General features: G+C 35.8%; 1 protein-coding gene across 1 annotated transcript in view; it reads left to right on the top strand.

The window, feature by feature from the left end:
* The window catches only part of LOC113239692, a 155774-nt gene that overhangs the window by 116701 nt on the left and 12428 nt on the right, over nucleotides 1–26645 (top strand). The window contains exon 8 of the mRNA XM_026476774.1: nucleotides 11117–11297. Within this exon, the coding sequence (XP_026332559.1) occupies nucleotides 11117–11297 (181 nt within the window). The remainder of the gene's footprint in view (nucleotides 1–11116; nucleotides 11298–26645) is intronic.

Here is a 26645-nt window from a genome sequence, read left to right as displayed (position 1 = left end):
GAACCTATTGCAATAAAACGGCAATTTCATACTTTAACCCCTAATATTAACCTTAGAGCTAAGTCCAAACTCATGGTACCACGATTTCGTTTAACCAAGGTAAACAACTCTTTTATGGGGAACTGTATACGTTTTTACAATAAGATTCCGGAGCATGTATTAAGTTTATCATTTCCTAAGTTTAAAAACTACATTCAAAATATTTTGATCGAAAAATCATATTACAAAATTGAAGACTACGTGTTAGATAAAGATGTATGGAAAGACGACATGGCTCCAGAATCCACACAAATTTGATTCAAAGTGTATTCCATAGCATTTAAGTTTATTTGAAAAGAGCAATCCCTAGAGTTTCTTGCTCGTTCTTCTCAGGGAGGTCAGCGTAGTGAACGAGCAGTAGCTTAAATGTGACGTTTTCAAGTGTAAATTTATTTTACCTATGGAATAAATAATCTTTGACTTTGACTTTGACTTTGACTTTGAATCACTTTGGAAAAAATATATGTATAGTAAAACGAAGAATATACACTGATTACTCATATATGGTTTGAAAACACGATTCCTAAAAATGTTTTCACGATAGAAAACAAACATAAACTTATATCGAAATTTTACAAGAAAACCGCTACATTCAATAGGTACTTTACATAAACTAATGATTTTTGTTGTTCATCAACTGAACACTTATATATAAATAGAACACGTATAGTATACAATACACATTTTTCAAATTTCTTTAATTTCGTTTGGTACAAAATAAATTTTGAAATAAAGCGAGTGTCCCTGTCGGGCGACTCAAACTAAATGAACCGTATGAGTAGTGGAAAAATTTTAATTCAAGCTGAGATAGTTTCGACTCTTAACAAATAGTAAAAGAATAATGTAATTGTATGTTCTGCTTTGATAACGCTGTATGATGGTACTTCTGCTAAAAAAAAAATTAAGATTAAACTGTCTTAACACAGTTCCACGAGTAAGCCAATATATTACCATAGTACAATGAGACAATGGTAACTCCATACAAACGTTGCTTGCATTCGTGCGCGCCCGCCGCATGTCGTGTACGAACGCATACATTCGCAAGATAATGAAAGGCGTGAGACATGACCAGCAGCACTATGCAATGTTTCGAGAGATTATGCGAATGTGTGCGTCCGTACATGACACGCGGCGGACGCGCACACATGCAAGCCACGCTGCTACTTTTGTATGGAGTTACCGTACTCGTCTCATTACACTATAATATTACCTTACAGTACAAATACGTAAAATAGGAGTATGTGTAAGAAGTTTAAAAGAATAAGTGTACAAGTTGCCACTGGTCTATAAAACACAAATCCTATCGGTTTACATAAGACATTACTTTTCCAACTTGCGAACAGGAGTTGAACCGAAAACTTGTAACATTTGCTACCTACCTTCTGTCTAATCTTTTTAAAATTGGTCCCCTTACACACACTCCAGTGCACATCATTGTAAAACAGAAGAAACACTGTAACAATCTACCAATAGCGAAGCAATAGGTTTGCTTAATATCCAGTTAAATAAGTTTACAAGGCGTCGTAGGAGTTTAGTGGAAATGAGTTTCATGTAAAACCACTGCTAAGCCTCAAGCTCTCGTAGGTCCCGAATAGTAAACATCTTTTTGTTCAATGTATTACCTTCTTTTGTTTTGAGTTTGTATAACAAGTTGTTCATTCGTATAAGTAAGACAAGCATCAGAAGTTTAATTGCAGCATCTGCTAAGAAAGCAGACATAGAATATTTGGAAAAGCTTGCATACCTTTTAGGAGTTGAGTTCGAGGCCAACTGAGACACGCTTGGAATAGCAACAATAATAACAATTTATTCCAGACTTTCGTTCATATTTAGTTAGTATTACAGGTGATCTTAGACTGATATTAGTTTTACATGACTGCGTACAATCGCGACGGGGTGAGCGTAGGTGAATTCTCGCGCTCCGGGAACATGCTCGGGATACGGTTGAAGCAGCCACGTAGGCGACGCATCAATAAGACACACCTCTTGCGGATTATCACGGCGAAGCTGTCAATCCGCGCCTCCGCGAATATTCTAGAGGCACTACAAAAATGCGGCAACCCTATCAACACCCGTATTGTTGTATTGTACGCATATCCCCTTGTGTCCTCGGCGTAAACCTGGTCCACAGGATGCACGTGTTTTTACACGTAGGACCGGTAGTACAATTCAAAAAGCTTATCGCCCGTTTGCCAGAACAATGTGTTATCTCTAAAACATTGAGGTATATAGATAAAACGTTGTTCTAGCAAACGGGCGATATATACCTAATATACTCCAGTTTTTGAGGTAAACGATTCTTTTATGGGGAACTGTATACGTTTTACAATAAGATTCCGGAGAATGTATTAAGATTATCATTTTCTACGTTTAAAACTTACATTAAAAGTATGTTAATTCAAAAGTCATATTAAAAAATTGAAGACTATGTATTAAATAAAAATGTATTCAAAGTGTATTCCATAGCATTTAAGTTTATTTGAAAAGAGCAATCCCTAGTTTCTTGGTCGTTCTTCTCAGGGAGGTCAACGTAGTGTACGAGCAGTAGCTTATAAAATGTCGTTTTCAAGTGTAAAAATTTTACTGGAATAAAATATTATTTGACTTTGTCTTTGACTTTGACTTAAAGAAGTTTGTAATATAGATAAATCTCTATAAACCCGGCACTCTATTCTTGGGCTCTGGTTCTTCAGTACAGGGTTTATATCGCATGAGGTTTAACTTACGTATTGTAAATAGACAACATCACGTACTTTACTCTGATCCCAAAGTAAGTAACTAGAGCATTTGTGTTATGGAAATCAGAAACAACTACGGTACCACAAACACCCAGAGCCGTAGCAATATAGAAAACTTTTCTACGTTGACCCGGCCGGGAATCGAGCCCGGGATCTCAGAGATGGCGACATCGTGGAATCCGATGTGCAAGCCACTCGACTACGGAGATCGTCAAGTGTTTATAGAGATAGCATACTTGACATGATTTTCAATACACTAAAATATATACCTATGACGACCACAGATTTATGGGTACCTATATATATACTAAATCTATGATGACGACTAATTAGACTAGCTACTAGTATTAACATTACAGTAACCTGAAAAACCAACTTTCACTGAAATCCAAACAATTCTACCGCTTTTCGATTTATACTAAAGTTCAATTACGCGAACAGTCGTATTAGATCACCTAAATCAACACACTAGTCTATTCTCAACCTCAAACCTAAACAGGCAGTCAAATAGAGATGTGGAAGGACAAAGCTTTGCCCTTCATCTGTTTGTTCTGTTTTCAGGCTCATAATAATGTTGGCAATAAACTTTAGAACGCCCAACCGCAAGGTATTATATTTTCAAAGTGTATATGTATATACCCACAAATTTGCGTTGTACGGAACATGGAATTTCGGACACCTAGCCGCCAGCTGCTGCTTCTTTATGCGGGTATTTAATATTATAGCTTTATATTGGTAATCCTAATGTTACTTACACTAATAGAATTGCACATACGAATATATGGGTACATTTCTGGTTGCTGTATTTAACAACTCTCATGAACCTAAATAAATATAGACAGGTGCATGATATAATATTCATAGATTAAAAGAGGAATTTAGGATAATAATAATAATATACTTTTATTTTCTCTCACATCAGATAGATACAGTATAGAGGTTTAGTATTCAATTTTGTGAGAGACAGGAGCCTAAACTAAAATACCCTGTGTCTTGGATCTCCTGGTCCCCCGTTTAATGTACAGTTTATTCACTCTACTTAAGATGTAATTAAATTATATTAAATTCAATCACTTCTTACGAATAATGTTAGTATGAGATGATTTATTTTATTTATATGTGGAAAATGTTAACATAAACAAATTTTCACTTATTAATTTGTATAAAACCCAGTATGATACAAACAAAAACTCGTTATTTTGCATTGTATATTCATTTTGCGAGCCACATAAATGTATTAGAGAAAACAGGCTACCTAAACTTTATACAATACCTACCTAATCACATAATATACGAGTACCTTCACATTTCCATTCCCCTTCCAACACTTCCAATTTTCATATCGAACGTATTGAAAAGTTCTGCTTTGTGAGAAAAGTTTTACGTACTCTGCGTGCCTGCCGTCGATGTGACAATAAAAATTCGGGCAAGGGAAGAAATTTTGGGCCCTTTCTAAACTCGTTACAAGAAGTCATGGTACCCGTGACCTGACATCTGCCAGATGAATTCAAAATTACTTTACCTCCGTGTTTTATACTAATGTGCCTTATAAACGCACGCCACACGTGGAATTGCCGCGCATTACTTGGTGAATAAATAACGAGATATCAGGAAAGTTGAACACTGAACCTCTATTTCGTTTGAATAACAAACATTTAGCTTAGTTGGATTCATGCTGCTTTGTGAATTCACACTGAGCAGATTATACTTAAAACTCCGTAAATAGAGTAGCTACATATGTTTCCAAAATTATCAAAAGTCGTCCGGAATTAGTTCCATAATACGATATCTAGGTACCTACACATAGTTTCTCTATAAAGTAGAACAGAACTAACAATGATTAAGACATATCTACCCATGAAACTGACACTATTCAAATGTATATCCCTCGTCAAACTGACCATTGTAGATTCGAACTGACGCGTTTTCCCCAAAACACGGGCACAGGGAATGGCGTCACCGAAATCAAAACAGGTCACAAAACAGTCTCTCTTCATATCGAGAAAGATTCCAACGCGAATGCCGACGTTTCATTATTTCCCCATGGGAAACCTGAAACGAGACGGCAACGGAATTTAATTAAAAACGTTTGCAATGTTCATATTTTTAGCCGTTTCATCGACTGACTGCAATCGCAAATAAACGTCGCCGACACTCAACAAAATTTCGCTGTGGAACAATAGACTGTCACAAACACTAGAACGAGCGGGAAAATGCAAAAGTTAATAATATTGTCCTGTGAGGTTGTTAGTACTTTACAAATAACCCTGTATGCTTAGAATAATAACGCATAGAAACCTAGCCCGCACACGTTAAGTGAGGCAAATTGTAGGACGCCCTATGGGCTTACACGAGCGAGCGGACTGTCAGTACTCAAGGTTAACTTGCACTGCGAGCAGCTCAAAAATTTTTGCTAAAAATGACGAGTTGTGCGGTAATTGGGTTTAAAAATAGATCAGACAAGTATAAAATAGACACTAACATCACATTCCACAAGGAAATAACGCGTTTCAACTTGTATTTTTATATAAATATTCACTAAAACAGAAAATTAATTTCGTTGCAACAAGATACGAAAATGTTGCAAAGTAACGGGTTTTTTCTCCCCATTTTGCTATTCTGTTTCAAAATAATTATATTACGTAATTTTTTGAGAATAGGCAATATCGCGACAGTTGCAAAATTTCTACAAATATACACCGCCGCAACAACATTGTAGGAAATTTACGTTAGCTATTTTTACGAAATATATTTAGTATTTGCCTTCATTAGTTTCATGTGAAAAATCATTATTCTTGTTCATCATACACTCATTTAAAAAAATTGTCTTGCCCAGACTTAAAAGTTCTTAACTAAAATTATTTCAGGAAACTAACTCTGACTAAAAAGTCATCGTCAGTTCTCCAAAATCGTGTATAAATAACTTTCAGGTTCAGGTTCTTAATTGTTATCGTGTACTTTTCATGTAAACATACCCACAGATAATATCAGGCTATTTATATATTCAAATTCGATAGTCGCACTTAAACTCGCTTGTAGAATTTTGTTCATATATGAGTTAAATAAGAATTGGGTAGTATTTAATAAGGTGCCTACAGATTTGCTCGACATTGTCGATCGACAGTAACGATTGAGAATTATAGACGTTTTCGAGGAGTTTTAGAGTGCTTATTACGAATGTAACATTAATTTCTAAATCCAAGATGGTTGACAACAAATTTCAAAAACGAATTTTTATTAAACCATAAGGAAATGGCATGTATATCTGAATACAAGATGGGGGACAAGACTTCTAATTCTTCTTCTTCTAATTCTTTGCCATCTTGGATTTAGAAATATGTGCTATATTCGGAATGAGCAGCCCCTAATACCTTGAAAACGACACCCAACTTGCCATTATTCGAAAAATCGTGCCCGCCATCTTGGATTTAGAAATTAGTGCCATGTTCTTAATGAGCACCCCCAAATACCTCGAAAACGACACCCAACTTGCTATTATTTGAAAAGTCATGTCCGCCACCTTGGATTTAGAAATAAGTGCTATATTCCTAATGAGCACCCCCAAATACCTCGAAAACGATCCCCAACTTGCCATTATATGAAAATCGTGCCCGCCATCTTGGATTTAGAAATGAGTGCCATATTCGTAATGAGCACCCCCAAATACCTCGAAAATGATACCCATATTGCATTTATTTCAAAAGTCGTGTCCGCCATTTTGGATTTAGAAATAAATGCCATATTCGTGATGAGCACCTCGAATACCTCGAAAACGATTCCCATATTGCATTTATTTGAAAAGACGTGTCCGCCATCTTGGATTTAGAAATGAGAAAAGTCGTGTCCGCCTTCGTGTATTCAGATATAAATGCCATTTCCATAAGGATTACCAAAAATAAATTTTTGAAAATTCCTGTCACTTGACGTTGTCGATCAACAGTAACGATCGACAAAATCGAGCATATCTGTAGGCACCTGATCGACAGTAACGATCGACAAAATCGAGCAAATCTGTAGGCACCATTAACTTAACGATGAGTTAAGCAAGATACAATTTCCCCACTTTTGAGGGAAATGTTATTCTATGGCATCATTATTTGTATACTTGTGTGCGTGCCGACGAGCGTAAATACAAGTTGCTTACGCCTACATGAATTTGATTTTTGCCTCACTTGTGACAGTTCGTTTTTTATGAAACTATCATTCTATGCGTTATTATTCTAAGCCTGTATGTAATACAGATACACCTGCTAATTAAAGTCAGATTAATCCACCTTATTCAATAATAAGCACATTACGCAATCGTAAGGATAACAATTATAAAAAAGAGCATGCATTATCAAAATCGTGGAAAAGAATATTTAAATTGAAAGTTATTATTTGGAAAACAGCATAAAAACAAAACGTAAAATGAAATGAAATTAAATACTCTCCATTTGTGGGTAAGCCATTATAATGCCTCTTAAATCCAGGGAAATAAGGCGCAGTTCACAAAACCTCAATATTAACTTTGGTTTGCACCCCCGAATCAGATAACGTCAATGTGAGGGGTCAGCGTTCCACTGTTTGTTGACGGTACCCTTTCTGGCCCTTTTTTAAATGAAAAGTATAACAGCTCTTTGTTTCAAGGTAAATTTAATCCTTACGTTTTTCATTTTCGTTTTGTTCAAACTGCTCTTATAACTGCCTACTGTGTGTATTTGTTTTCGTGCAATGTTTAGAGATATATTCCGTAAGTTTTTACGGGGAAGATGAGATCAATTTCATTGGATATACTTCATGTGGTCTGTGGGATATATGGAGTCAATGAAGATTGAAATAACAAATGTAATACCCAATTCAGACATAGCAGATGTAATCAAATTACACTTCAAATCTTCATATCGATTAAAACCACTCATCACAACTTCATACTGATCAGAGAAGAATACTTTTTTAATGTTTATTTTATTGAATATCATAATGTTTTGTTCCTATGATATTAATTATAACTTTGTCATGAAAATGCTCTACTAATTTGTTATTAGTATTGATACAAAGATCTAACAAAACGGTGGCCACGGTGAGGCAACAAACGCTGATTCCAGTCCAGTCAGATCGAAGGAATTTTTCTAAGTGTATTTTCGATCTTTGATATCATAAGAATAAGAATGATTTTTTTATGTATAATTATAATTATAAAAAAATTGTTATACACACACATACATATTATCTTAAATCCGATTATTTAGTATTAATAGGAAGAGATTTAAATCTTTTTTTATAATATATAAGGAGCTCTATTGCTACTAAATCTGAATATAATTTGTGTTACAGGAGATATACAAATAAGGTTGAAGTATACATGATAATGTTAAATATTTTCGGACATGCATTAATAATAGAAGTAATAATGTAGACATACCGAACTGGGTTTTACTTAAAAATAGGGTGGCAAAAGCTCTTATGAACGTCTGCAGTCTATTTTCAGCATTTTTCCAATCGGTATTTGAACCCTTGAGTGTGATATGGATAATATTCCGGATGCTAAATCTGGTTTAATAATTAGCAGTACACAAATACCTTACAAGACTGTACTTAAAGAAGTTCAAACACTTGATACTACAAATGGACCTGGATTGGATGGAATTCCTTCGCTATTTTTTAGATCCACAGCATTATCAATTTGTCAACCTTTGCATTACCTTTTTAACAGATGTTAACAAGAAGAAAAAATTCCAATAATCTGGAAGTCTGCCCGTGTACCAGTAGTACCAGAGCATAAAGGCGGATCCAAAACCGATGTGGAGAACTACCGGCTCATAACCGTATTACCTACTCTGTCAAAGCAATTTGAGAGATTAGATAATAGAATATCCGTCCTTGCATAACTTTGTTATTGAACCACAACATGGTTTTGTAAGAAAACGCTCTACTGCTAGCAATTTACTGTCATAAACAACTTATATATTTGAAGGGTTAGATGAAAATAAACAAATAGACAGTATTTGTACTGACTTTTGGAAAGCTTTTGACAGAGTGGACCACAAAATTCTTCTCTCGAAACTCGCTTTCAACGATATTCAGGGTAATCTATTGCACTGGTTTAAATCCTACATATAAAACCTTACACAAAAGGTGGTTATCAAAGGGTTTGAGTTTGATCTCGTTCCGGCGATTTCTGGGATACCACAGGGCTCGGTAGTGGGTCCCTTGTTATTTATCTTGTTTATAAACGATGTCAATTTGTGTTTCAAATTTAGGCATTTTCTTTTATACGCCGACAGTCTGAAAGTTTATCACACTATAGAAAATATAGAAGATCATCGTATACTTCAAAAAGATTTATATAGATTTTCGATCTACTGTGACAATAATAAGCTGAATCTCTGTTTAAACCAATGTAAATCGATTACTTTTACTAAAAACAATAAATATTATCTATAATCTCTTGACGTCTTGATACCATTAGAGATCTAAGGGTAACACTGGACAAAAAACTTCAAATTGACAAGCATGTACACAATATGATCAACAGGACCTACAAAATGCACGGTTTCGCCATGTGTTCCTGTAATAAATAGGTTTACGCGGCCATCTACTTTTCTCCACATCTTTAAGTCCATAATTCGCTCTCAGCTTGAGTATGTTGTTCCTATTTGGAATCCTATATGAAGAGTCTGGACTCTTCCCTGGGAAAAGAATGATCAAAGTCACTTGAGGAGAACTTTAGGAAAAAATATTATTAATTTGGAAAACTGTTCAATGTTGGTGTAAAACACATGCAAAAATGCTACCTGAAATAAAGTCAATGTTGACATAATGTGTAACCCAATTTAATCCATTATACCTAAAAAACCTTCATAAATTATGTACTTTTTAACCATTTAGTCTCGAGCAATTTATGCCAAAAACGAATAAGTTAATTTTTCTTGATTTGGGCAAAATACGTTGAGCGTTTAACGAATTAGATGGCGGTATTAGCTCAAAACGTATTTTTAAGTGACTTTGATCGTTCTTTCCCTGGTCTCCTCATATACAAAAAGTGTAATGAAGCCCTCAAATCGGCGCAAAAGAAATTTCAACGAAATGTACAAGTATAATTTCACTATAAGTGCTTTCGTGTAAAACTTTCATATGAAAATTTATTTAAAAAATATGATCTGCCACTAAAATTAATTCACAGTTGGAAACCATGTTACTACTTGTGCCATGATAGATATGACTGTATACCACTTCACCACAAACTACGTTATAGAGTCCCTGTTAGAACTTAGAACGTATACTATCACAACATTCGCAAAGCATGTCCACTATTTGCTAGCGCTGTAAGTTCTACAAACGCTGGAATACGTTTGCCGCTATATCGAGTGATGAAAAATTACAATACCCACTTCAACTCTATAGATATTTTATCTACGCGGGTATTGGTGTTTAAAAAGTTAATTTTAGGACTTACTTAAGGATGTGTGAAGCTATTTTCTATTCAATTGTTATTTCTATTTTTATTTCCTGCTTTTAGAATACCTTGTGTCATTCAATTTTACTTGATAAGTGTATAACGCATATGTACGTATGCAGTAATCTTTTTTCTTGTTATATCAAACGTTTTACTGATTTGAATTTAATTGTATATAACTTTTTTTATATTATTTACTTCTTTATTATTGAAATGCATCGTCACTTGTCAATTTTTTTGAAGTAATTAGTGATTAACGGTGTTGGTGACACAATCATCACATATTTACTATATGAAAAATAGTTATAAATTTTAATTGTGTCTACTATTTATTGACCCAAATAAATAAAAAAAATCAAAAGTTATGTTATATGTGCGTGCTAATTACGTGCAACCTTCTTTTAAATTTGGCGATATTATAAATGTTCTTTACCCACAATTTTCACCACACAAGCAGACTAAATAAAACGCAAATCGTACACAACGCCAGGCACTCATCTGAATATTTCATTCAATTTACGTGTACACAGCAAATGCCATATTGAAATATGAACGTTGTAAGCTTTGAAACACACACATCTATTTTGCGACTTGTCTGGTTTACAATGACATAAGTCTTAATAGAATTTGTGGAGCTATTTCAGTTTTGTCTGCTCGTATTTAAATACAGTTCAGTTATTTCAAACAACAAGAAAATTAGTTTTCTATACAGAACCTCATTATCTATACCTACAACGGTATATCTTTGTTTTTTCTAATAATAAAAACTAAATCTTTGAAACCTCTTTTTTCTCATGTGAATTCTGGCAGTACTAAACTACCAGAATTCGCAGTATTACCGCTTTTTTATGTCCGTCATAATATACCGTGCAAAACTACAATTTTAAATGTTTCTTTTCAGAATTCTGGTCAGGGCAATAAGCTACACAGTCCATGGATTGATTCCTGCATCATGCGTGTTTGCCGACCGGTACAACCGCGAAGAAGTTGTCCGCTCTCTGGGAAAAGAAGTCAATATCAACCCTCCACTAATGCTGGGCCAGTTGCCTGATACTCCGGAGGAACTGCTCAAGCTTGATCAGGTTAGTAAAGAAACAAGAGACAGGAAAAGTATGTAGAGTAACTGCCACCTTTACTTGTGTTAGCAAGTTCTCAAGTAAAGACTTGGGTAAGTAAGTGCCTCAAATGCCACCGCATTTAAGGCACGAAAATTAACTTTCAATCATTTATTTCCTTTTAAGCAAGTAATATACATGATAGTTCGTTACTAAATTGCATAATAAAGGAAGACAGTTTGTACATACCTGTATAAATTAACAACCTTTATATACGGCACCCACAGTATTCACAATATTACCTCTGGCTAGGAAATTCGAACACAGACTGCATAAATTTTCTTTTGTGACCATACCATCAACCCTCGCCCCATCACCGTTTTGGTGGGTTAACAGACTGTGATTTCATTGGTTAACGCTTTTGGTAGACCGATGCTTGATTCATTGGCACTTCTTTTAGAAAGGCATTTAGATACTTTTAAATGTTATTACTGCTAAACTGAAATACAGAAATGATATCAGGCAGATATTAATTTAGACGTACTTTAAAAAAAATATATAATTAATATGAAAAACCTTTCAATTATAATAATATGTTCGAATCGATTACGTCCTTAAGGTATGACAACAATCGATACAAGTTCTAATTTGTATTCGTTACGCTAACACTTGTCACTAAAGCATTTAAAGAATCAGAACCAATAACCATGCAAATACATTATTATTTTATAGTAACATTTCACTGAGTTCAACATAATTTAGTTGAGTTTTCCAAATTAGCAACATTTAGTAGGCATGCCTGATAACATTCATCTAAATAAGGGATTCATTTTATCTGTCGCAGACACGCGCTCACATTGCACGAATCTGAGCCTGGATTTAGTCAGTACATCAATTAAATAACGAAAACAAACCCATTTCATGGTAACAGTGTCGTCTTATTTCATTTGGCATTCAGTTGGGAATTCGGATCGCAAGTAAATTAGCTGAGAACGTTTCCTCGTCGCCATTGTTTTTTCAGTTCCCAAATTATGAATAAACGATGCCGCCGCTTACTAGCGTGAAACATTAATGAAGCCCGTTAGGCTCGGGAGACGTCTACCCCGAGACACCCGCTTGGGGCGAGAGACCCGTCCTCCCTAAGTACGCGAATAATCACGGTAATGGACTAATGACAAGTTAGACAAACTAAAGCCCGAGAAGCGCTTACACACAAACTTTGTATTTATCCTGATGAGGATTTGAACGTACAAGTTCACTTGCGCGGTACAGACACATGATACATTCTCATTAAATTGTAAAACGATTCCTGCCTTTATGATCCAACCGTCTATTCTGCATTTAATTTAGAACGTTAACATTTTCTCATTTTCTGGAGCTATTCAAAAATTCCTTTTGTTAGAGAGAATCTCGCCGGCACTTTCATTGTTCAAATGAGACAAATCTTTAGTTGTACAAAAATCGCCTTTCACTTACCTACTTACGTTATTTAACATTTACCTGCTATAAAATAAAATATATAAGACTCATTCCATCGAATTTACTCAGTAATCGAAAAAAGTTTTCCTAGTCAATACCACTTCGTGTCCTTAAACTCAAATTTACTTTACTTGAAAATGTCCCGCGCGCTTTTTTATTTTCTTTTCCTTCTTATTTTAGCGAAGCAGGCTAATAATGTAAGAGGCAAGTTTGTTCGATCCAGTGAGCTGCCAATTTTCATTTAGCTCTGTCAGAGGTAGACGGGTAGACGCGAGTAAGTCGGATAGGAACCCCGTTGAGCAGCCGTCCTGTCCTTGCTTTACAATTTGAATGGGCTTTATTCAGCGAAACGGATGAATTTCAGGAACATACTGAAATGTGAGAATTAGTAATAATATAATCCTGAAGAGCTTTATTTCAATGTGAATTGTAGACTAATTTGGCCAATGAAATACGTGTGAGAACCATCAATAAAAATTTCATTAGTATTACTGAATACCGACAATTTAATATAAGTAATCCGCATTAAATGTAGAAACTGTAAAGTACTTACAGTATCTAATTGTCTTAACTTACAGAGACAAGTGTTTTTTACAAGTTAAGAACATTACTTTAGATACCTGACAACAATTACCATTCATTGTATATATTCTTCATTGCAACGAACTAATACAAAAGACATATTAATAATACAGATGATGAGCAATGGTGAACGTTATCTCTAAAAGAAATCTCTTCCAGCCAACGCAAGGAAGTAAGAGCAAAGATCATAATAATTATAAATACGTAGATTACATAACGTATAATAAATAACGTAACGTCAATATACACACACTTATACAGGGTTATTTGTAAAATACTAACAAACTCGCAGAGCTATACTATTACTAATATCATAAACAATAACTTTTATTCCATAACTTTTCGCAATACATAATAAAGTACCTAAAATAAACTTTAAATTTTAGTTGTACTGTCTGACACTTCTTAGTAAGATAATAAGTTCCAATGTACGTTACAAGCGAATTTTGGACAGAGTTATCACCGTTCAGAGCGATCTATGTAAATATTTTTATACGTACGTAAAATGTGATGATTTCTTAAAAGTCATGGACCAAAAATGAATGTTCGTGATGTTAGCAATATAGCCCTGCGAGGCTGTTAGTATTTTGCAAATATACATAATGTGTTGATTTCGCCATATTTACAGAAGTCATTCTGGACGGGACATGTATGAACGAGTTCATACAAAATAAACGCAACGATATTTTTTTGAGCCCCTGACGGAGCACGGCCCGTCCACGTCCCGGGCACGGCCCGGATATGTGTGGATAGACCTTAATACCACAATTTGCCACTCGTCAAGCTTAACTAGTAAGGTAAAAAGTAAACTTAATTGAAGTTGTTGAGATTATTTCTAATTATAGCATAACGTATATGTAATAGATGGGTACATTTCGACTTTCTTAATTATTTTATATATTTTTAAGTGTAACAACAGTAATATAATAAATACTGAGAATAAATTATTATGTGGGAAATATGACCTTTGCTCTCCCCAAATTTATAATCTAATTTGAATAATTTGCATTGGCAACGCTGCAAATCGGAGGGAAGAATCGGACGTGTATTTCGTCTCCCCGCCAAAGTATAGAGAGCGCGCCTTCAGACAATCGGATCGGTAATAAAATCGGACGCTATTCCCGACCCAGACGCCACGTCATACGTATTGAGTGTTCCTACAATTATATGGTACGAGCGCCTTCCGGTAGTCGGGTCAGACTATCGGATCCGACTATCGGATGAAAAAAACGGACGTGTATTGTCGCACTTAAATTTATAGCGCTGCCGGAGGAACCGAGAAAGTATTACTATCTCTTTCTTTCCGAAACGCAACACACGCGCCTGCCCTAATGCGCGCACTCGCTTAAAGATGAGGTAGGAGGCCGAACTCGCCGCAATTCTAGTGATTTATTAGCTAGTCTCTTACGAAATACCACGTGGTATGGTATGTAAACAAGAGTTAGTACAAAAATGAACCGCTAACAGGTTCACCAGAACCGCATTACCATCAAGTGAAAGTACGTGACTATTCTTATGGCATGATGTGAAACGTTGGTTCACGCGGAAGATATTACGAGTGTCGAAGAATTGCGCGCAAAAACCGTCTCTGCTTTCAAAGTTGTGAAGTCAAATGTGCTAAGTTAAAAAGAAACTCACGTGAAACTAGTTTTTTAGACCATGGGACCTGTAAAGGGCCCGAAACGTCGGTTTTTTTTAAAAACAAATATACGCGATTTAGATCCGAAACAATAGTTTCATTTTTTATAATAAGATATTATTACCGTGTTTAGATATTGTTATTTAAGATATTGTTACTGTAACTAGTAACAACAAAGTTATGTTACTTAAACCATAACATCGCGTGATTTGACTTACACATAAGGGAGGCCATTCTCCATTTGAACGTTATCAGATTGTAGGAAAAATATCGTACCTGATCAGACACGAAGGTGGAATAACAACAAAATCGATAACAGTAAAGTTTCAAATGTGATCTCAGTACGGAAGCAGGCTAGGTAACGAGCTAACAGGATTAACAGTGCACGTGCACCCACCCGTAATGAGAGAAGTAATCCAATCTTAGAGGTTCTCTTCTATTTACTAAATGACTGGACTAATCTTACTTCCTTAAGAAGGATGTCGGTTTTTTCATGCGAAGAAAACGTGAAAAGTATCACCAACGTAGCTTTTACGAGTATAAGTGCAATAATACTACAGAGACGTATTATATGGTTAGCAGAATATTAGTAAACTCTCGGTTGGCCAGATTTTTTTTATTAGAAATTACAAGAGGTTATACAGTGTTTTTTAAATGTGACAGTATGAGGAAATCCGAAACCATAGAAGTTACAAGGAAACTGTCTTAGGCACCTTGTGCATTAAGTGCTTTATTGTAAAAACAATTTTGACATAGTCAATTTTTTGGTCAAAAGTGAGTTGGCTAATTTGTTTCATACAAAATGAATAAAAAAATTAGTCAATTTTATTCATTTTACATGAAAAATACTTTATGAAATTTTACCAACTTTTGTTGTCCCGATTTTTATCGTCTCATGCAATGAAATGATCCATTTATGATACTGAGTCGATCATAAAAAAATGATAGATTTTATTCATTTTTATAGACAACTCACGCTTGACCAAAAAATTTACCATGCCAAAATTGTTTTCACAAAAATAGACTAAATGTCTTGACAGTTTCCTTGTATCTTCTATTTTGTATCCTGATGTACTCGTATGTTACAACATCCATAATAAGAGTTGTTTTAAGTAGATACCTAACGTCCGTTGACTATGAATTAATGTAGCATTTCAGTGCAACTTAATTCACTAATTGTGACTGCAAAAGAGGCGCGCGCGTGTCACGACAGTGGCGCTGATCTGCACTTCCAAATATTATGTGAAAATTGTGGTGCCATTACATCTTTTCTATAAGCATCAAATTTGAAGGCGCCTTAAGCGTTCAAAATGTTAAAAAATACCAGAACTTTTTTAAATCAACCCGACGTCAACTGTTTGCATGTGCTGTTTCAGCTGAAACAGTTAAAAGTTCACCTAATTTTTTTAGGATAAGGTAGACTTTTCATATACGAATCGATACGAAGACTTGGAAAATGGAGAGAACCATCGCTGACCTCATAACCGCACGCTACACCTCTACAATGCCATTGATAACGCTAAAGCTGAATAAAATCATTTTGTCGTTGACTGTATCTGGAAGTTTTAGTGTTCCCGTAATTTTCATCCACTTTTAAACACAAAGAGCGATTGGTTTATTTATATTCACCATTGTTCCCTAGCACATCTTAATTAGTGTAGATAAATCTTACCTGTAAGGGAACTGTGAGACCTGATTCAATCTCGGAGACCTTCGTTCAAAGATTGCTGCATCATTGCTAATTACCTGCCTTATTAATTAAGGTACTGAATTGAAATTGTTGTTTTAATGTCACATACTCAATGCGGACTAATCCTTGATGTTATCCAGGACAATCTCACCAATCACAAAAGAAAGCTGCTAAATAGATGATATTGATTACGACATTCCACGAGAAAGAGACGATAAATTAGCAACATAGTTAAATACATTATGTCCCAATTTTATCGTGATTGATTATTTTAATATTGCGCCGACGGAGCCTTACAAAGCCTAAAATAAATTGTTCCATATGAGGTCGGCATAATTAAATTAAACCCTTACAACTTCTCCTTATGAGGTTACATTTTCTCGAAACCTTATATTATTTAATTACGTTATACAAGCTTGCCAGTTGACCCTGTTTGCGAAAACTTGTGTATCGCAATTATATGTACGATATAATATATTGTGTGGTTGAAATCAGTGATTCTACAACATCCGCCGCTTCGGTAGTTTTATAATATCCAACATTTCTCATCTTTATTTGAAAAAGTCAATGTTGTGTACAAAAATATACCAAATTGCAGTCTTGGTGTAATAAAGCCCCAAGCCTGCTAATTTTAAATCATCTCAGTTATGTGTCTGTAGTGTCAATGACAAGATTTTGTACATTTGGTGTTAAATAAAAAAAACTTTATTATAAGACACTATGACGATATATACAATTCTTAAAATAGTGGCTTAAAATAAAGGGCTGTGTTGAAGGTAACAGCCTCAGCAATTTGCTGGTTTTCAGGCTTCATCTTGTATATAATGTAGAACTACAAGTGAAGTATATTCGTCGCTGTAGACACCGCAGTTTCTGATTAAATGTATAATTAAGAAAGCGCCTCACTCATCGCAATCATACACTATCATATATATAGAAATTCCAGTTAAAATTTTTATACCAAACTACAAATGATACACGCACCGACCATGCGCCAAAACGTGAAAAAAGCATTTTACTAGATACATAGAATAGAACAGGCAGAAAATGAAATTTAATTGAACATTATTAATTATTCTACTAAAAGTTAAGAGTAGTGGCTTGTCAGTGGCTAGCCATCGAGCTACTATTCAACAGCCATTGCAATTTTATGATATTGGGGCCAGTCTTCTTCAATGGCGTGTCGATAGTGTAGTAGTGCACTAATATTATATAATTTTAATTTGAAGACTAAATTGCTGATTAAACGAGATAAAAATTAAGATATGCATAGTAATTTCCATTATAGTTTTAGTAAGGCAACATTACATCACTGCCATTCCATTGACACTCTGTTGAGACTCAATTGCCATTGCTACTAAATTGTAGCAGAATAGCACATATTATCATAATTATAATCTCATTGGAGTCTCAGTGGTGTTACACTGTTAACTGCCTCAGTGGGTGAACGGTTATTAAGCTGGTCTGCCACGCAGAGGCCCCGGGTTCGATTCCCGGGCCGGAAAAATATTTGTATGTCCTATATTTATTTCTTTTGTGAGTTTGGGTGTAATTCGTGTGTGTCCATGGCACCCGCAACACGGGGTTTTCCTAGTGCGGGGCTATGAGTTTGTAAAAGAAAAAAGGCCAAAAAAATTTGCAGAAATGGGCTCCAGGAGAAAGGGTTAAAGTAGTAGTAGTGTAGTACTATAGTGCATGTTCACAGAGGCGCACACAGATGGCCTGCCAACAGCCTGGACTGCCCCTACCAACTAACTACATTGGGTGCAAATACACGTGCGGAGGGTAGTGGTCTAGACGTGGCATTTCTCTAGAATTAAGTAACTTTGTATTGTACTAACCAAAACACGTAAGAAAAATTTACTGTATTACTGACATTACTATGGATCATGGTCCGAAATAAATAATTCTATCCCATTAAAGATTTTACGAACGAAACTACACGCTAACTTTTTTATGCTATTTAAGCTAATTTATGGGATACTTATAAAATGTCACATAGGTACGTATTATTCTTATAATTTTCATGTGGTAAAACACTTTTGGCGTATGATCACAATGTGCCTTTACTATACCAAGAGTACGATATATTGTTAGGAATTATTTCATATTAAAATACGATGTACCACATCAGATTTGATTAATTGACTGTATTATAAGTATAAAGTTATAAAACAATTATTAATACAAAAGATCGAACATAGCGATCTCACCATACCGTGGCTGAGTTCGCTGGCTCTTATGTATAACAAGCTAGTGTAGTAATTTCACAAAAATAATTGAATATCATTGTAGTAAAACATGTGACATTCAATAAACTAAATATTACATAATCACAATACAGAGTACTAAAAAAACTGACTTCAAGAGTCATTAATCCCCTAGTTTGCCACCCTTTAAGGTGGAATATTTTCGTATGAAAATTGTTCTTGCCATTTACTACGAATCTACAATATCAAATAAAATAATCTCACTAGTGGAATATTTTCTTCAAATTTCAATGTAACCAATACCGAGATTCCCTCTTTCCAACAAAAAAAAGAATCGTCTAAATCGGTTCACAAATGCCGTGGGAGTTATCGCGTAGCCATATATCCAAAACAAATATAGGTACAGTCGAATTGAGAACCTCCCCTTTTTTTGAAGTCGGTAAAAATGATGAAAGAAACAATACATTATTATCTTATTTGGACTGAAGTAAAGACAAAACTACGAGTTTCGTCAAACATGTTTGGAATATTTGCCAAATGTAAGGACCGAAACGTAGAGACCAAAAAAATTCAGGTTAAATAAAAACACGCGAGTCGTCGTTTCTTGTGTGCAATAAAAGCAATTGTATATTTCAATATATTTCAACTACATCAAATGGTGTGGCTACACATAAACAGATACCAACTGAAAGAGTCCCTTGCTGAGCCAATATAGACTCTGTTGGTATTAATAATTCGTGGCCCAGGGCTGTTTAGATGGATATAATAGGGGTTAAAGTATGAAATTGCCGATTTGTACTGAAAATCTAAATTGTTTATTTTTTAAATTTTTAACAAATTTATTTAATCAAAATAGTTGCCATTATTATCTATACATTGCTGCCATCTAATGGGAAGGTTATTAATGCCTTTGCGATAGAACTCCGACGATCTAGACTGCACAAACTGTGTGAAAGCATTTTGTTCTGCCTCCTGGGAAGAAAACTTCTTGTCACGTAGATAATTGTCCAAATCACGAAAAAAATGGTAGTCCGTTGGAGCAAGATCTGGTGAATACGGAGGATGACGAATGGTTTCTAACTGCAGTTCCTGAAGGGTCAAAATGGTTTCTCGTGTTGTGTGAGGTCTCGCGTTGTCGTGGAGCAATAATGGTGAAGATCGATTCATGAGTCGGGGCTGTTTTACTGCTAGTTTTGTCAACATGGTTCGGAGTTCGGCACAATAGACATCTGCCGTTATTGCTTGACCAGATTGGAGAAAACTATAGTGAATAACACCATGCTGAGACCACCAAACAGTTACCATTACCTTTTTATTAGTAAGTTTTGCTTTAGGACACTGTTGTGGCATTTGACCTGGGGTCAGCCATTGCATTTTTCTTTTCCGGTTATCATAAAGAATCCACTTTTCATCACATGTTACAATTCGATCCAATATTCCTTCATTTCTGTACCGGTTCAACAAGGCAATACAAGTTTCAACACGCGTTTCTTTCCGCAGATCAGTCAAATCATGAGGCACCCATTTTTCGTATTTTTTTATTTTATTGATTTGACGCAAGTGAGTCAATATTGTGGGTAAGGTAACGTTAAACCATGCCGCTAATTCCTGGGTAGTTTGACTAGGATCGGCTTCCACTATCTCTCTTAATTCATCGTTATTCACCTGTGTGGGCGGTCTTCCTCGTGACTCGTTCTTTAAGTCGAAATTTCCATCACGAAAGCGTTTAAACCAAAATCGCACGGTGCGTTCATTAGTAGACCCCTCTCCAAACGCAGCATTGATATTGCGGGCTGTTTCTGCCGCGTTAGTTCCGCGTCGGAACTCGTATTCAAAAATCACTCGAATTTTCGCAGTATCCATCTTTCTTGTCTAAATTGAATAACAAAAACAATTGAAAGTCGATATTCCAATGTTTCAAATTTAAAAAAAAAAAACACAGAAACCATTTGAAAAAAGTTTCATTCGAAAACCTCAAACCATGAAGATTCTATGAAAATTCAAAGAACCTATTGCAATAAAACGGCAATTTCATACTTTAACCCCTAATATTTACCTTGGGATCAATATTGAAATATTATACTTACCTATTGTTTATGTATTAAATAACGTAGATATATACACCTTATGTTTTTTGTGTGGGAAGAAGGAAATCCTCATTAATCCGGACCAGATGGTATTCTTTCATCTTTCACTTCACTGGAATGTGGACCCTGTGACCTACAGAGTAAAATCTAGCCCTTTTATTATCTGCCTTTGTTTTTATCATTAGTTTATCTCTTTTTATTAGCATTTTCATTTCATATGATATATATTATACATATAAATAATATACTTTGTTATACTGAATAAATACCAAGGGTGAACCAAATAAAGTGTTACCAGTTCACGAGTTGAAGCGTGTACCAGCCATTGCTCTCCGCGATATGAGAGTAATGGCTATACATATAATATGAGAGGGTGAGACCCTGGTGAACTGTGATACAGGTTTAGTTGCCTAGTACGGCTCCAGTCAAGGGATACTATACTTATTTGTCATGCAAGGCTGCAAAGTTGTTGTTTGGCGCCAGTGTTTGTATTGAAACTTCAGCAAGCGAAGCATCGTAACTTCTCACCTCACTATAGCGAGGAAAATGGTAGATGAAAGAAAAATACTTGAACTAACAAATCAGTTTTTCATCACCGCTAGCATCATGTTTCACCGTCATGTGCACCGACTCCAAAAATAACTGATTAGATATTGTAAATATTTAAGTATCAATTACGTATCATTAATTTTGTATATACATATTGTCCTTCAATTTTATTTTCTTTAAAGTAGTAATTAAAAAAAATATTTTTTACTTTTTAGTTTCAGTTTCTATGTACATATAAGCAAAGTTTGAAGTCGGTTTTTTTTTGTTATAAAAATTACTTTATTTTTAAATTTTTAGTAGACGAGTGGTAGAGTGAACGCAATTTGCTAATTTGCTAAAAATGGGTAGACCTTCTAAGCGCGTTGCGCAAATGAGACAGCGCCGTTTGGAGGAAACTTGTGTAGAAAAGAACGAGCGTTTAAAAAGAAATAGAGATGAAAATGCTGTTAATATTTCAAACGAGGGTCTTGAGCAGCGGGACAATAGACTTTCTCGAATGAAGGAACATACGCATTTTTCCCGGCTTAATGAAAGCTCAGAAAGTCACTCTAAACGGCTTAGTTTGATTCGTGAACGTTTGTCAAATGAAACCGTAGAGCAACGTTCTCATCGGCTCGACTTGATACACGCGCGTTTATCAAACGAAACCGTAGAGCAACGTTCTCATCGGCTCGACTTGATACACGCGCGTTTATCAAACGAAACCGAGGAGCGACGTTCTCATCAGCTGGACTTGATACACGCGCGTGTAATTCCATCAGCGAAGTTACCTGATATAGGAATGTGTCGTCGCTCACAAAGCAACTCCAGCTGAGCCGTCGTTAATTCTCCAACCCGCAAACTATTCAAAAGATGAATGAACTCAATGTCATTCTGTTGACGCATATTCAACGTAAGTTCGCAAAATGAGAATTGCTGTCCGTATATTCCCCACTGTTAGACAAGTTGACACATATAATGAAAAAATGACAACTGAAAATGCCAAGGTACACCGTACGTACAGAATAAATGCTGTAGACGAGTCTCGTGAGGCGGCAACTTATGGCAGAAAGCTACCAGATAATGTTATTCCTAAAGACATTAATAACTGCGGTGGTTTTCTACCAACTATTAATTTGGGTATCGAATCGCGAGTTATGTTAAGGCGTAATATTTCCGTATCCGATGGGCTTGTGAATGGAGCTATGAGTATTGTTAAAAAAGTTAAATGGCCGGCTCTCCGAAGAGATCAAATGGAGGAAGGCGAGTTATCTGAAGCTGTACTTATAAAATTTGATGACGCGACTATTGGACTAAGAATGAAAGATGATAACGGTTGCGTAGCCGTTTCACCTGTTTGCACAAAATTTCAAGCACAAAAAGGATATGGAGATGTCGAGCGCAGAATGTTACCGCTCATCTTAAGCTGGGCAGTAACTGCCCATAAATTACAAGGTACCACCCTTGATAAAGCAGAGATCGATTTAGGAAAAAATAATTTTGCAAAAGGACAAATTTATGTGGCCCTCAGTCGCGTAAAAACTTTAGAAGGCATAGTCTTGTCTGATTTGGATGCAAATAAATTATTAAGTCGACCTCATGACGAAAAAGCTTTGACCGAAATGACGAGGCTGCGTAATCTCTCCAAATACTAGTTTTGATTTATATTAATACCACAAATGACAGTTCCATAAAAATATTAAGATCTGTCTTGCTGCTAGTACCCCGTTTTCATTGTGTTCGTTCCATGGCTTAAGGAAGCAAAAGCAGGAAAATTGAAAAGCAGGTAGTCCTCGATCGAATCATATGAGCCCAGACACAATGTAGTTACTGTACACTATTGAGGAGTTCCTCTCATCCGTTTGCCACTTTCATCATCATATCAAAATTTTGAAATCGGTTAAAACAAATAGAAATTTATTTCTTCATTGGTGGCCTCAGACGACCACGAATCACAATTACTTTTAAAAAATTTTGAAAAGTCATTGTAAGCACCAACAAATGATTGCTTGTCAAGTCACCAACCAGTTGAATGTGGATAGCCTTTGTCGTAAAACATACTAAAAGGGCTATGTACATCTTCACCAGCCTATATCCACGACCTTGACGACTAGCAGTTAAGTTCACTTATTTTCTTGATTTGAAGGTTATATATTTTTGAATTCAGGTAGAAAAAATCCGGCTTCTAGGACCGTGCACGGGCCTTAACATAGGAGAATAAAAAAATTGGTGTTCACTGCTTAAAGTACTCGCATAGTAAAATCAATCATTAAAACAATTGCTCCGTATAAAATTTTGGCGCTATTTGTATAATAAGTCTTCACGCGTGAACAGCCACCCTTAGAGGTGGAATATTTTCTATGAAATTGAAATGGGACCACATCCGAGGTACCCTCTTTCCAACAAAAAAAGAATCATCAAAATCGGTTAACAAATACCGGAGTTATCGCGTAACATACATACAAAAAAAAACATACAGCCGAATTGAGAACCTCCTCCTTTTTTGAAGTCGGTTAAAAATGGAGCGCTTCACAAAAGAACAACGCGTTATAATTGTGAAAACTCATTACAAAAATGGGGAAAGTTACGCTGAGACCGCTCGCAACTTCGCCAAATTTTCAGTCGAGAAAGTGCACCTAATGTGACAACCATTCGAAGAGTAGTCAAAAAATTTGAAGAAACTGGGTCGATTGTGGATATTAAGACTCCTTTGCGTCAACGTACCGGTCGGTCTCTTGAAAACATTGCTACTGTAAACAAGAGTGTCGCCGAAAACATCAATTCGGCATCGTTCTCAGCAACTTCAAATTTCACGTAGCACTATGCAGCGAATTTTGACAAAAGACCTTCATGCGTACAAGATTCAGCTAACTCAGGAGCTCAAACCAGCAGACCATGGAAAGCGCGGGCAATTCGTTCAATGGGTAATGGAGCAAAGTGAAGTCGATGCCAATTTTTCGAAAAAAGTCATCTCCGATGAAGCGCATTTCCATTTGAATGGCTACGTGAATACACAAAATTGTCGAATTTGGGGCTCAGAAAATCCTCATGCAATTCATAAGAAACAAATGCACCCACAACGAGCAACTGTCTGGTGCGGATTTTGGTCAGGCGGCGTGATTGGGCCTTACTTTTTTGAAGATGAGGCCGTAATTGCAGTGACTGTGAACGGCATTCCTTACAGGAACATGATAACGGAGTTCTTGTGGCCTCAACTGGACGGCATGGATCTGGACAACATGTAGTTTCAGCAAGACGGCGCCACCTGCCACACCGCGTATGAAACAATCGACTTATTGCAACAACGATTTCCAGAACACATTATCTCACGAAATTCTGATGTCAACTGGACACCAAGATCGTGCGATTTAACGCCGTGCGATTTTTTTCTTTGGGGTTTTGTGAAATCTAGGGTTTATGCGAATAAACCAGAAACAATTCCTGAGTTCAAATCAGAGATCCAACGCGTCATCGGTGAGATACAGCCACATCTCTGTGAAAATTATATATGGAAAATTTCATGAAAAGAGCAATGGCCTGTCATCAGAGCCGTGGGGGCCATTTGCCGGATATTTTATTCCATATATAATCAGAACATGTCTTCTTCAAAATATAATAAAAATATCGCAACTCTCTCATAAAATACGTGTTTTTATTTTAAAATGAAAAAGTGCACTCTTACTGAGACACCCTTTATTAAGTGTTTAAAGCTGCTGGCTTTCCATTGACAAATTAATAAGTAAAACGTACTATCTTTGTCGTAGCTGTGAGCTGGAAAGGATGCTGATTCATCATAATGTAATCTCGAAAGCGTTGGTTTTTAGGCAGGATCAATTACAGGGACTAAAATATATCTTGGTACTTGGTACTTGGTGCAACGGGCTGGTATCCGACGACAAGGCACCTATTTTGCGTGTGGGACTAAAATATATAGACGTTATTGTCAGCAAAAAAAATACGTTAAATTATTATTGTCAATAACGTATAATGAAGCCAACTACATATTATTATGCAATATACATACGTACTTATACGTTTGTGTACGTGTGGGTGAAATACGCACACCAGTAAGAGCATGGTGCCTATGCAAACTTCTAGAACATTACATATTTGTAAATATGTGTGACAAGGTTAACTGCGCAAACCCAGTTTGGGTAGGTGCCATCTATTGCCAATTTCTACCGCACTGCAAATTTTCCGTATAGAACGGTAAAGAGAGCCATCGCAATTACAAACATCACACTTTGCCTTTTTGCATCACGCTTTAGCCGTGATTACAAAGACTAGCTATAGGCGATATTAAACTATTTCCAAAACAAAGAGCGTGTTTAAAATCATAATAATTTATGTAAAAGTATTCCATTAAAAATATTATGTTTTTAGTAAAAGTGTAAGTAATTTTCTTTACTGTTTATAGCTAAGGTAAACAGAAAAGTTGGTGTAAGGCAACTACAGAAACAGCCAGAAAGACATTACGACCTAGAAAGTCACCTGCACCACCCTTCTTTTTGTCTTCTGTTTGTTCCTGTATATTGTTCATGTGTTCAATGAAAAAGAATTGTCATTTGTTGTCATGGTAGACCAACCGGCTCATAGATGGTCCACCAGACGGAATATAACTACTATCGCCTGTAGATTATAATTATTAAGGAATCTTTCCGAACAATGCAAGTGCAGTGTTGTGAGACATACGGCAATAAAATATTTATTTTATTAAATATCATGATGTTGTCACTACCACGATAGTCATGTATTTTTGTGAAAATACTCCACTAGTTTATTATTATTGAAACAAAGATCGAACCACACAAAGAAATATTCCTTTGATTTGACTGGATCTATGTGTATGGCTTCACTGGTTCGAGATCAGTCCGATCGAAGGAATTTTTCATTGTGTTTGCTCGATCTTTGTATCAGTAATGTAAAATATAAAAACACAATGTTGCTGGTATTCCGTACTCTACCAAGAAACGCTCTCCACAAAACCATACACACCACACTTACAACACACCTATTTTTCTTTTTTATTAATCTGAGGGAATCTGCTTACAGAGACCCTGGCCCCGCGGGGGCAGAGCCGGAGTTATGTGGGACTGAATTCGAAAGAACTCCCCTCTCTCTCTCTCTCTCTCTCTCTCTCTCTCTCTCTCTCTCTCTCTC

The sequence above is a fragment of the Hyposmocoma kahamanoa genome, unplaced genomic scaffold, assembly GCF_003589595.1.
Source record: "Hyposmocoma kahamanoa isolate Upper Pololo Valley unplaced genomic scaffold, ASM358959v1 114, whole genome shotgun sequence".
Classification (NCBI taxonomy): Eukaryota; Metazoa; Arthropoda; class Insecta; order Lepidoptera; family Cosmopterigidae; genus Hyposmocoma; species Hyposmocoma kahamanoa.
This window is presented reverse-complemented; position numbering and strand designations above follow the sequence as displayed.